The sequence below is a fragment of the Alosa alosa genome, chromosome 21, assembly GCF_017589495.1.
Source record: "Alosa alosa isolate M-15738 ecotype Scorff River chromosome 21, AALO_Geno_1.1, whole genome shotgun sequence".
NCBI classification, from domain to species: domain Eukaryota; kingdom Metazoa; phylum Chordata; class Actinopteri; order Clupeiformes; family Clupeidae; genus Alosa; species Alosa alosa.
In genome coordinates this window covers 6,511,171-6,524,123 of record NC_063209.1, presented here as the reverse complement: position 1 = coordinate 6,524,123, position 12,953 = coordinate 6,511,171, and the positions used below count along the sequence as shown (strand labels likewise).

General features: G+C 44.6%; 1 protein-coding gene across 1 annotated transcript in view; it reads left to right on the top strand.

Moving 5' to 3' along the window:
• The window catches only part of LOC125286908 (neuronal acetylcholine receptor subunit alpha-3-like), a 10,422-nt gene extending 5,426 nt beyond the window's left edge, over nt 1-4,996 (top strand). Inside the window, exons 3-8 of the mRNA XM_048232230.1 lie at nt 714-853; nt 1,105-1,149; nt 2,151-2,260; nt 2,465-2,903; nt 3,469-4,071; nt 4,281-4,996. Coding sequence (XP_048088187.1) covers nt 714-853; nt 1,105-1,149; nt 2,151-2,260; nt 2,465-2,903; nt 3,469-4,071; nt 4,281-4,400 — 1,457 coding nt within the window. The 3' untranslated portion in view covers nt 4,401-4,996. The remainder of the gene's footprint in view (nt 1-713; nt 854-1,104; nt 1,150-2,150; nt 2,261-2,464; nt 2,904-3,468; nt 4,072-4,280) is intronic.
• The last annotated feature ends 7,957 nt before the right edge of the window (nt 4,997-12,953 follow it).

Below are 12,953 nucleotides of genomic sequence, written 5' to 3'. Positions count from 1 at the left end.
TTCTGTTTGCTGTCCTCGGCAGCCTTGCGACCGGTGGGACATTTATGTAAACGTGTGTGTGTGTGTGTGTGTGTGTGACAGAGAAAGGCCAATAGATAGAGAGAGGAAGAGATCAAGTGAAATATATTAAAGACCCAGTGGCCCAGTCTATGAGTGTTCATCAGCGTCACCTTGACAGGTGGACGAACGGAGTGGCGTTAAGTACAGAGCTGCTAAAAGCTTTTTCCGGTCCTCTCCTCAGCCTGACCAGAGATAGACACCACACACTCACGCCCAGACAACTCTGCTTATTTGACACAGGGCAAATATAACATGAAGTGAGATTAACGCAATGCGTGTTCTATTATTCATAATCACAGCTCTGCTTCCTGCTTCACCTCCATTTACTGCCTTTCTTAGAGCATTCATGTCTGGCCGTGGCTTCAAGGAACAAATGTATGCTGTTTTGGACAAATATGTGCACACTAGAGTTTTTTATTTTAATCATCACAATCTTACGTTTTTTTTTAGTATTTTTTTTAATGTTTTTTGTTCTTATTTATTGTGTGTGATTTATGCTGCTCCTGTTTGTAGTGTTTTTCGCAACACGAAGTAAACATAATTGTGCTCCACTTTCACCGAGTGGGGGGGCTAATGGATGACGTCACTTTTCCTCTCTCTCGTCCCTCATCGATCATGTGCTGACATCTAATCAGGCTTTGATCTGTTTCCAGAATGCTTTGGTTCTAAAGGAGAGGACCGCCTGTTCCGTAAACTCTTCAGGAGATATAACCAGTTCATTCGGCCAGTTGAAAATGTGTCCGACCCCGTCACAGTGGAGTTTGAAGTCTCTATATCCCAGCTAGTCAAAGTGGTGAGAGCACATTATGCACACTGTGTGTGTTCCTGCTACTGTAACACAAATGTTGAAGAAGAGACTGCATTCCCCAATGTCCATTTTCAGATGTAGATTGACAAAAATACGTTTTAATTCTCATTATTGGTTTACTTTATTTGCATATTCAACTATTTATAACCTACTTTATTTGTTATGAGCTGAATAGCTAAAACCTTACATCTTTGCACAGTATAGGTGTCCTTACTATCTGTCACTTGAATCTACAGGATGAAGTGAACCAAATTATGGAGACTAACCTGTGGCTGAGACACGTAAGTGGACGTTAGAGGTGCTCTGGGGTCAGAGAGTCGAGGTTTTCACATTCACTGTGGTGGTCAGCACATTCCCTACCTGGCCAAATGACAGCGGGACGGGGAGCCAGTCATGGATCAGTGTGGATTTGGAAGTGCTAAGCCTCTTTTCAGATATTTTCACTTTCTTCAGGACTCTCTCTCTCTCTCTCTCTCTCTCTCTCTTTTGTGTGTGTGTGTGTGTGTGTGTGTGTGTGTGTGTGTGTGTGTGTAGATGGACAGGTGAGTGAGGTGGGTGAGGTATGGGAATATAGGAAGGGGAGGTCAGCTGTGAAGACCCTTTTACTGAGTAAAAACAAGAGGCAGAGAGCGAGGGGGTGTGATGTGTGTGTGTGAGTTTGAGAGAGAGAGAAAAAAGAGAGAAAGATGGTAAAAGAGAGAGAGAGAGAGAGAGAGAGAGAGAGAGAGAGAGAAAATACATACAGTTCCCTCAGGGCTGCAGAGCGACTCGGAGCAATGCACATCACGAGAGAGTGGAGGAGGGAGATTTGGGGGGGGGGGTTGCGTGGAAAAGAAAAGAGCTGAGGAGTGTGAACATGAGAGGCAGCTGCTTCTCTTCTCTTCTAGCCCACACCTCCACCACCTTCCCCTTACATCTCCTCCCAGAAAGTGCAGCTCACGCCAGTGGTGCCCACCCAGGCTGGCAGTGCGTGTGTGTGCAGCATGTGTGTGCAGCATGTGTGTGCAGCGTGTGTGTGCAGTAAATGCATCCCTGCTCATATTGTATGTGACGGCCTCATCTCTACTCAGGCATCCTGCTGTACAGCACTGGCAAGAGGCTGAAGATCTGTGTGTGTGTCTGTATTTTGTGTCTCTGTGTGTGTGTGTGTCTGTGTGTGTGTGTCTTTGTTTTGTCTGTGTGTGAGAGATCATGTGTATACTTATGATGCCTATGTTAATCTGCCTGTACTTCTTCCCTTGTTTGTGTGGGATGTCATGTTATTTGTGCATGTGTTCACCAGATCTGGAATGACTATAAGCTTCGCTGGTTGCCTGCTGAATATGATGGCATTGAATTCATTAGAGTCCCATCCAACAAGATTTGGAGACCTGATATCGTCCTTTACAACAAGTAAAATAACACTCCATCAGTCAGTGTCCTTTTTAAAACTGTTTCGTTCCAGTACTCATAAAAGGCTGACTTTGATTTTGAGAAACAAACAGGCATCAAATATAAGCTGTGTGTGTGTGTGTTTGTGTGTTTGTGTGCGACATGCGTGTGTGTGTGTGTGTGCGACATGTGTGTGTGTGTGTGTGTGTGTGTTTGCCTCACCAGTGCTGTTGGCGACTTCCTGGTGGCGGACAAAACAAAGGCCCTGCTGAAGTATGACGGCACCATCACGTGGGTGCCCCCTGCCATCTTTAAGTCCTCATGTCCCATGGACATCACCTACTTCCCCTTCGACTACCAGAACTGCTCCATGAAGTTTGGCTCCTGGACCTACGACAAGGCCAAGATCGACCTGGTGCTGATCGGCTCCAAGGTCAACCTCAAGGACTTCTGGGAGAGCGGCGAGTGGGTGATCATCGACGCGCCGGGCTACAAGCACGACATCAAGTACAACTGCTGCGAGGAGATCTACCCGGACATCACCTACTCCTTCTACATCCGCCGGCTGCCGCTCTTCTACACCATCAACCTCATCATCCCCTGCCTCCTCATCTCCTTCCTCACCGTGCTCGTCTTCTACCTGCCCTCCGACTGCGGCGAGAAGGTCACGCTCTCCTCACCTCCATTTTAATTTTCTTTAGTCATGTACTGTATAAGGACAACACACATTAATCAACATTTCTGTAAATGTGCCAGTGGTAGCCAGCCAGTTCATTTTCAACTGCAGTCCTTTGGCAAGATGTTGTAATAACAATTAATTGACTTGGCCAGTTGTTCTTAAAATGCCAAGTTAGTCATAATCCTCACACAGATATTTACAGGATATTACAGGGTAACGGATATTCAAAGGTCACTGACAAAGTGGGACAGTAGGACATACTGTAGGTCATTGGTTAGTAGTCTAGCACTCATTGGAATGTCTACTTTGTTGTCAAGTAGATTGTGTATCAAGAACCCTGACTTATTCTATTGTTGTAATCCATGATATTATTCATTAATTTTACTTTGCATTTCTTAGTTTCTCGTTTTATTATATTACATATATATTATACTCTTTATAATGTATTATATATGTTATATATTAACTCTCTATATATTAAGTCAACTTACCAAGGTACAGTACTGTCCAATATGATGAGTCATGCTCAAGAGCTGTTGTATTTCTCCAGGTGACTCTTTGCATCTCGGTCCTCCTCTCTCTCACTGTGTTCCTGCTGGTCATCACAGAGACCATCCCCTCCACATCACTGGTCATCCCGCTGATCGGCGAGTACCTGCTCTTCACCATGATCTTCGTCACGCTCTCCATCGTCATCACCGTCTTCGTGCTCAACGTGCACTACCGCACGCCCACCACGCACACCATGCCGGCGTGGGTGCGGAACGTCTTCCTGTGCGTGCTGCCCCGCGTCTTGCTCATGCGTCGGCCCATCGACCAGCAGGAGCGCAAGGTGGCGCAGAAGGAGCGCCTGGAGGTGGAGAAGGGGGGGCCGGAGAAGGGGGGGAAGACAAAGAAAAGGAGAAGCGGAGGCTGTCAGGACGGGGGGATGAACTGCGTGGAGGGCGGAGGAGTGGGGGTGGAGGGGAAGGGGGGCAGCCGCTCCGTGGCGGCGGGCGAGGTGGAGGCGGCGAAGGCGGGCCGGGCGCTGACCGCGCCTCCGGCCGTCAACGCGGTGGTGGCCTTCTCGGTCGTCTCGCCGGAGATCAAGCAGGCCATCGAGAGCGTCAAGTACATCGCCGAAAACATGAGGAACCGGAACAAGGCCAAAGAGGTGAGGACTTGTTCCTGCACATGCATTACACACACACACACGCACACACGCACACACACACACACTCACTCACTCACTCACTCACTCACACACAAACACATACATGCACACACAGATAGATACAGTATATGTTGATACATTATTGTTCACTGTTGTTAACTAAACGTCATATTTATCATCACTTCTTTTTACTTTTCTAACTCTCTCAGGTGGAGGATGACTGGAAATATGTTGCCATGGTGATTGACCGGATCTTTCTCTGGGTATTTGTGACAGTTTGCGTCCTGGGGACACTGGGGTTGTTCAAGCAACCTCTCATTGGGTTCTGAAGCACAGTCCACTCTTTTCACATCCTACTCCGTCCCAGCAGTAACCCTCGTCCTATTCAACAGTGCCAAGTATACAGTATAGTCTTCAGAGCACTAAAGAAAACTAGGAAAGGATATCAGGACAGGGCCACAAATCTGTTTTCCAGCCTGTCAGTTATGATTTTTTATTTACAGTAATCTGAAGTTTTTTTCAGTGAGTCACCCGTGCTTCCAATGAATGACTGAACGCTTGAATTCCCTTCTTGTTTTACTGAACCACCTGACTGACATTGGAGTCAATTTCAGCCTCTTGCTTTGGCATTTCATGTCTATGAAGAGCTCTCATTATTATGAAAACATGCCAAAATCATGCACATGTTATATTATGCCCTTTAAGTTGGGAGCGGCATTTGAGATGAAAAAGTTAAGGAGTTTGGCCAGGTTGAGTCTTAATGACATTTGTTTAGGTCGACCTTGAAAAGCTGAACTTAGCTGAAAAGCTTAGTTCTGTAATAAAATGTAGCACAAAGTTCAACAGCAGGTTGGGTGAGATGTGCATGCGATCTGTAAATACTGTACTCCTAATGTCAAATAAAAGAATCTCTTTGCCAACACAATGAGCATCTGAATGTTAAGTGGAAGTTACCCTTTAGGTTAATTGTAAATTTTATTCTGTTAAATAACCTCATGTGGTGAATCACAATGAAGAGAAAGTGAGATCATAATTGCCTAAGGGTGTGTGTGTGTGTGTGTGTGTGTGTGTGTGTGTGTGTGTGTGAGAGAGAGAGAGAGAGATAGAAAGAGAGATAGATAGATAGAGAGAGAGAGACAGATAATGAGAGAGAGACTTTGTTCTATTCTCAGAAGTCGAAAATATGAGTCTAATAGGTTGTAACAGGGACAGCAAAATTCATTAAAACACAAATGGCACAGAACAAGTACTGCCTCCAGATATTCTTCAACACACACATGCACACACACAGTCAGACACATGCTCATGCCCAGTGAGGGAAAATAAGTTCATTAAATCTAAGCAAGGAAGTTTCACCAATGACGCTGTGTGTGTTTTTTTGGTTTTAGATGGTCATGGTGAAGCCAGGTCAGGGGACCAATCTGACTGCATTTAACTGTGTCTAGACAAGGGCATATATGCCAGTATGTATCAGTGTCTTTGTATACGTGTGTGTGTGTGTGTGTGTGTGTGTGTGTGTGTGTGTGTGTGTGTGTGCGTGTGTTTTAGTGTCTAGACTGTGTGTGTTAGCCAAAATGATTTTGATTTGCATGAAAGTGCACTAATCCTGCTAAAGTCTGGATTTGAGTCTGGCCGCTGCTTACGTAAGTGTGAGTGTTGGGTGACTGTATGAATATGAAGAGACCCATCAGACAGGCCTGCCACAGCACATCACCGGCACACGCCCAAATGACACGTCAAGCAGACGGTGCGGTGCCTTGTCGGCAGGAGCTTCCTGTCTGAGGCACTTTGGGTGGCGGAGCTGCAGGTTGTCCCGGCAACACAGAGCGCATGGTTACATTCATAAACAGTCATTGCAGCCTTAATGCCTATAGCATTTATGACTATATAAGCATACAGTAGCATTGACCTAGCCATGTGTGGATTAGAAATTGAGTGTGTCTGTGTGTGTGTGTGTGTGTGTGTCTGTGTGTGTGTGTGTGTGTGTGCCGTTATAATGTCTTCACTTGCCTGGTTTGGTGGATAGAAGAAACGTGCAAATGGAGAGAGCTCTGCATTATTTACAGAACAGCACAGATGAATATTTAAATGCTTTCCCCGTCATCTGTTTGACTTAACGGACAAAGGGTGCTTTTGTGTGTGTGTGTGTGTGTGTGTCTGAAACAGATGTCAGTCTTTGGATCACAGCTTTTGGACCTCACAGCGTGTGAGAGGCACTCTGCTGTCTTCTGAGTGTGTGTGATTTCCTCTTTTTCTCTGTGTGTGTGATATGCTCTAATTCCACACCAAAATTTGGTCTTGTTTATGCACCCATGTAAGATGTTCATTCTCTATAGTTTTGCATTAACATAATTTCTCAAAAGGAATGGTTCTCCTCTCTAACTGGTCTGATGGAGTCTGATCTGGCATGGTGACGTCTAAGAGCAGCCAGGCAGACATAACTGCAGACTGTTTAAAGCTAAATCATTCATATTGGCTGGCAGGGGTGACCCACACACACACACACATATATGTACATTGACATTTTAGGTTTCAGCACCAGGTATTCTTCAAGAGGAACTTTTGCTGTTGCTGGCTTTGCTTCTTCAGGGTCCATGTAGAGTGAATGTTGAACTTTGAACGTTGTAATGCTCTTAGGAAATTGTTTGTTTTGAGGATGGACTGGAGGACACCAGTGTTGAATAAATGGGTATGCAGTGCAGTGGGTATGTGTCTGTGAAAGGAAAGCATATTTCTTATATATATACACTCTCTCTCAGTGTGTGTGTGTGTGTGTGTGTGTGTGTGTGTGTGTGTGTGTGTGTGTGTGTGCTTTGATAAGAAGCATAAGAGCATGGAGAGTTCTGAAATGGGATTTATGGGAAGTGGAGTAATGCTGGAGCTGGAGGCTGAGGGCTGAGGGATGAAGGCTGAGAGCTGAGCACAACACTGAGAGCAGACACGGGGGAGCGGGAGGTAAAGACCCCGACATATTAATCTGGGTACCCAGAAGCTCGCATCATGCTGAACTAACTTCTGGGCCAAAACCGTCGCAACCGGAACACAGCTACTTTCAGAGATGCCCACTGATCTCACTTCCGCTGTGTTCATGGGGAAAAGTTCTTCCTGAAACCAGTGCAAAATGGCTGCCAATACAAACATAATTGAAGCATGTTGAAGAAATTGAAGTTCATAACAACATTTGTGTTAAACCTCTGCAGAAGTTATGTCTTATTTGCCTAAGCAAAGGACAGGATGTATTAGCCTGCTTGCCAACGGGTTTTGGCAAAAGCCTCGTCTATCAAACCTGGCCGGTTGTGGCTGACCAGCTAGCCAGAGATGGCTACAAAGGCAAACTACACGCCATCGCTTTGGTTGTTTTCCGCTGTCGGATGTATTTTCATGAAACACCCAGTAGCCTACGTGTGCATACTCACAAGGTCTGCCCCCTCTCCGTGATTGGCTATTGAAAAAGAAAAGCTTTGTTCGAAATCAGAGACAGTCTCCACGACCTATTTTCCCTGAATCCAGGCGTATTCCTCTAGACTACCGGCCGCATAAGACCCTTTCAACTGTGTGTAGATCCCTAAGGCATTTGTGGTGCAGTAGAAAACAACATTGAGCTAACTGTTGGGGACTACTCCATCCCCTCTTTCTACTTTTGTGTATGTAAATGATTGTGTGCATAGTGTGTGTGTTTGTGTGTGTGTGTGTGCTTTGATAAGAAGCATAAGAGCATGGAGAGTTCTGAAATGGGATTTATGGGAAGTGGAGTAATGCTGGAGCTGGAGGCTGAGGGCTGAGGGATGAAGGCTGAGAGCTGAGCACAACACTGAGAGCAGACACGGGGGAGCGGGAGGTAAAGACCCCGACATATTAATCTGGGTACCCAGAAGCTCGCATCATGCTGAACTAACTTCTGGGCCAAAACCGTCGCAACCGGAACACAGCTACTTTCAGAGATGCCCACTGATCTCACTTCCGCTGTGTTCATGGGGAAAAGTTCTTCCTGAAACCAGTGCAAAATGGCTGCCAATACAAACATAATTGAAGCATGTTGAAGAAATTGAAGTTCATAACAACATTTGTGTTAAACCTCTGCAGAAGTTATGTCTTATTTGCCTAAGCAAAGGACAGGATGTATTAGCCTGCTTGCCAACGGGTTTTGGCAAAAGCCTCGTCTATCAAACCTGGCCGGTTGTGGCTGACCAGCTAGCCAGAGATGGCTACAAAGGCAAACTACACGCCATCGCTTTGGTTGTTTTCCGCTGTCGGATGTATTTTCATGAAACACCCAGTAGCCTACGTGTGCATACTCACAAGGTCTGCCCCCTCTCCGTGATTGGCTATTGAAAGAAGCTTTGTTCGAAATCAGAGACAGTCTCCACGACCTATTTTCCCCTGAATCCAGGCGTATTCCTCTAGACTACCGACATAAAGACCCTTTCAACTGTGTGTAGATCCTAAGGCATTTGTGGTGCAGTAGAAAACAACATTGAGCTAACTGTTGGGGACTACTCCATCCCCTCTTTCTACTTTTGTGTATGTAAATGATTGTGTGCATAGTGTGTGTTTTTTGTGTGTGTGTGTTGTTTTGTGTCTGTGTGTGTGTGTGTCTTCGTGTGTGTGTGTGTGCTTATGTGTGTGTATGTGTGTGTTCATTCGTGCGTGCGTGTGTGCGTGTGTGCGTGCGTGTGTGGGTGTGAGTGCGTACATGCATGCCTGTGTGCACTTGTGTAGCTGATATGTCGCCCCATGAATGAAATTCCACAAAATTTGCCATGCATTCAGAAGGCGTTATAACGATCCTACAGTACACTAAAAATGTTGTGCAGTTTTTAACTTGTCAGTCAAAGATACCTGCGATTACAACACCTTGTTTTTGCTTTTTCATTTTTAACAAGGTCGCGCTATACATCAAATGAGTGGATATGGGACGGGTTGACATGCCCCCTTGAGACAAACATAACAAAAAAAGTTGGTCATCCTAGGCCCTACGGTTCTCGAGATATTCACAGAAAACTGTGTCCGGCCTACCCTTCTTTTCGGAGTGCCCGGTGTGGATACTGACTGTATACTGACTGACACAACACAGTACAACACAGTACAACACAGCACAGCACAGCACAGCACAGCACAGCACAGCACAGCACAGCACAACACAACACAGCACAGCACAACACAGTACACAGCACTCTTCATATTTCTCTGTCTGTCTCTTTCCAATAAATTATAATTCAAAGGAGCTTAAAGAGTCAGTATAGAGTCAGTCAGTATACAGTCAGTATCCACACAAAGTCCCTTGAGCACTTCAGCACCACCCTGGTAAGGATTTGTGCAAGCGTGAGTGTGTGCATGCAGGGTGGGTTTTGTAGGAGAGCGAGAAAGAGAGAGAGAGAGAGAGAGAGAAAGAGAGAGATAGAGAGGGAGAGAGAGGGAGAGAGAGGGAGCACTGGGCAGGGTGAAACAGGGTGACCCCTGGGGGCCATGGGTTGGGGCACCTCTGGGAGGAAAATGAAGGAATCATCCATGTATGACAAATCCTGCCTCAGAGATGGAGAGTCCTCACTGACCACTGGAGCCCCCAAGTACATTTCTGTGTGTGTGTGTGTGTGTGTGTGTGTGTGTGTGTGTGTGTGTGTGTGTGTGTGTGTGTGTGTGCATGACAAAGAGAGAACGAGAAGTTTGCAGACAGTGACAGGGAGTTCAAATGGATCTACATAATCAATTCGGTGACCATCAGCAAGAACAACAAAAAAAAAGTTCCACATTTCCTATCTGAGAGTCATTGTGGAATGAATAACTCAGGAACTGGCTGCTCATCTGACTCATTCACATACTCCGAACTCCATGACTACAGACTATTTTATGACAGACAAATAAACCCTTGGCGTACTCAACCATCCTCAACGTACACATACACGCATACAGTATTTACTATATGAGCTGAGATAAAGTACTCTGACCTGTGCTGTAGGGAATGAGTGAGATGATTCCCTTATACACGTCTCAGAGAAATGGAAGTCACTGGCGTTCTCGTTGAAGCTTGCATGGGTTTTATTTAGCACCCTTTGTGTCAGTGGCGGTTAGATTAAGACGTGCACAAATAGAAGATGCAACATATATTACACAACCTAATCTCCTTGCAAACACTTATATTCACTGTTACAGACAAGCACAAACACACGCATACATACACACACACGCGTGCGCGCGCGCACACACACACACACACACACACACACACACACACACACACACACACACACACACACACACACACATAAACATAAACATACACACACACACACACACTGTTCATATTAATATTCAGTGGCATTGCCCACGACACATCTTTCTGCTCCACACCCCATTACTCCTGTGATTTGAGGCTGAGAGTGGAAGAAGACACTGAAGTCACGCAAAAATGAAAGAAGTGTGTTTTTTCTGACCTCCTGTCTGTTTTTGTGGGCGCAGTTCTGTTTTTGAGAGTGTCATCTGGGTGACTGCGTATTGGTAAGAACAGACCCAAAACCCTGTTCAAATGATTTTAAATCAGAGAACATAACAGAGAGACATCAATAATATGACAACAAGGCCATTCACATGTGTTATGTAACCTGGTTAGATCAACTAGGATTCCCCTCAGTCTTACTGCCTTCTTTTACTTCCTGTCAGACAGTGTACCAGAAAACAAAGTATTTTATGGAATATTCATACACGCAGCCACTGATAACCAACATAAACAAATATATTTATGCGTATGTGTAAATATATACAAATTTAGAAAAGTTAATGAACATCCATGTTGTGAGAAGGTTATTCTCCAAAAGTTACCATATCTCACCCTCACTCCCACACTACACTTCTCAATCCTGACCCTTTGCCTCATATTCCCTGCAGGTAATGACAGACATACCTTTACCTTTAGGAGCATGTCATGCTGTCCTCTCTTACCCTCTGTTTCATGGCCTTACAGTAGCTCTATCTCATGGGAAAAAAGATATCCAGACAGGGCCAATAGTTTAAGAACCGATCTCCAAAAGGACCAAAGAACATCAAATTTAGAAGAAATGCATAAATTATATTTTCAGCCTGCTGTCATTCTCAAGTTAGGGAGCCAATATAGCAGTCTCTCTTCAAGCCCTCACAGTGCTGAAGATGAGGCACTTCATAGATCAATGTCCTCAACGCCTTTTCAAGTAGAGGAGGTGGTTTTGGCTGTGGACGTGTGGTGTACTTTGTAACTGGGGCCTTTAATGTGAATCAATGTAGCATGCTCATCACAGGACAAGCAAGAGAGTCCTCAAACCGCTGCACTCTGACACGAGAGAACCGCTGCACTTTGACAAGAGAGAACCGCTGCACTCTGACAAGCTGCTGAATTCATCCTCATGCCCTCTGCTCCTCTCTCTGGATTCATTCATCGTTACAACAACGATACACACACACACACAAACAAAGAGCTGGACTATTAGTGTGTCAGATATTGCCAGGAGTAATTATGGTGTTGATGATAATAAACAAACAAACCAACCAGTCATTTAGTTGTAGGAGTGTGTGTGTGTGTGTGTGTGTGTGTGTGCGCGTATGACTGACTAACATTGCAGCTTTCTTTCCTGTGAGTGTGCAGGTTCCTAGCCTGGGGGAATTCCCTTTTCCAAGTGATTAGGAATCATTCGGACTGGGGCATGAGCATTGTGACACTCACCCTATCCCAGTTGTGCGTGTGTGTGTGTGTGTGTGTGTGTGTGTGTGTGTGTGTGTGTGTGTGTGTGTGTGTGTGTGTGTTTGTGTTTGTGTATGTGTATATGTGTGCGTGTGCGTGTGTGTGTGCGTGTGTGTATGTGTGTGTGTGTGTAGAGTGTGTAGCAGCTGTGGCTCCAACTGGAGCAGAAAATCAGGATAATTTCATTGTGATCATCAGTGTTCTGGCTATATCCCCAGAATGCCAAGACACAAAGGCATGCATGTGAAATTGCTCAGGTTGCCACATTATGGCTGTACAGGTGTGTATGTGTGTGTGTGTGTGTGTGTGTGTGTGTATATACAGTGTATAATATATGTGTGTGTGTGTGTGTGTAGGTGTGGGTGTCCTTTTGAATGGACACAAATGGGAAAAAAGCTGTCAGGCAAAAATGTTCTCGCCTGACTCTGACCAGTATGGAGCCCAGGAGGTGTCATTGCAAGATTTTTTTGTAAATTTAAGAGATTATGAGCTTGTTTTACTAAATTGTGAGCTCATTTTACAAAATTGTGCATTCGGTTACTTAATTGCGCTCTCATTTTACTAGATTGTGTGCACAATTTAATATATTGTGCGGCCATTTTACTAGATAGTGAGCTCGTTTTACTATATGTGCGCTCATTTTAGTATATTGTTCACTCATTTCACTACATAGTGCAGTCATTTTACTGCATAGAGCCCTCATTTTAATAAATAGTGTGCTCATTTTACAAAAATTAAAATGAGAGCACAGTTTAGTAAAATGAACACACTATTTACTAAATTGAGCTCACAATCTAGTAAAATGACAGTGTGATTTAGTAAAATGAGCGCACAATTTAGTCAAATAAACACATGCTTTAGTAAAATGAGCACACAATTTAGTCAAATGAACACATACTTTAGTAAAATGAGCGCACAATTTAGTCAAATGAACACATACTTTAGTAAACTGAGCGCACATTCTCTTGATATACACAAAAATACCTTGCAATGACACCTCTGTAGTTCTGTAGAACAGGGTTGTGCCACCAAGTTCTTCTGACAGACCGACATACACACACGCAGAGAGAGAGAAAGAGAGAGAGAGAGAGAGAGAAAATGGTGAAATAAAAAAGGAACTTTAAATGAACATTAATTTGGCAGACTGTCTTTTAAATGTACCGGTATTCTTAAA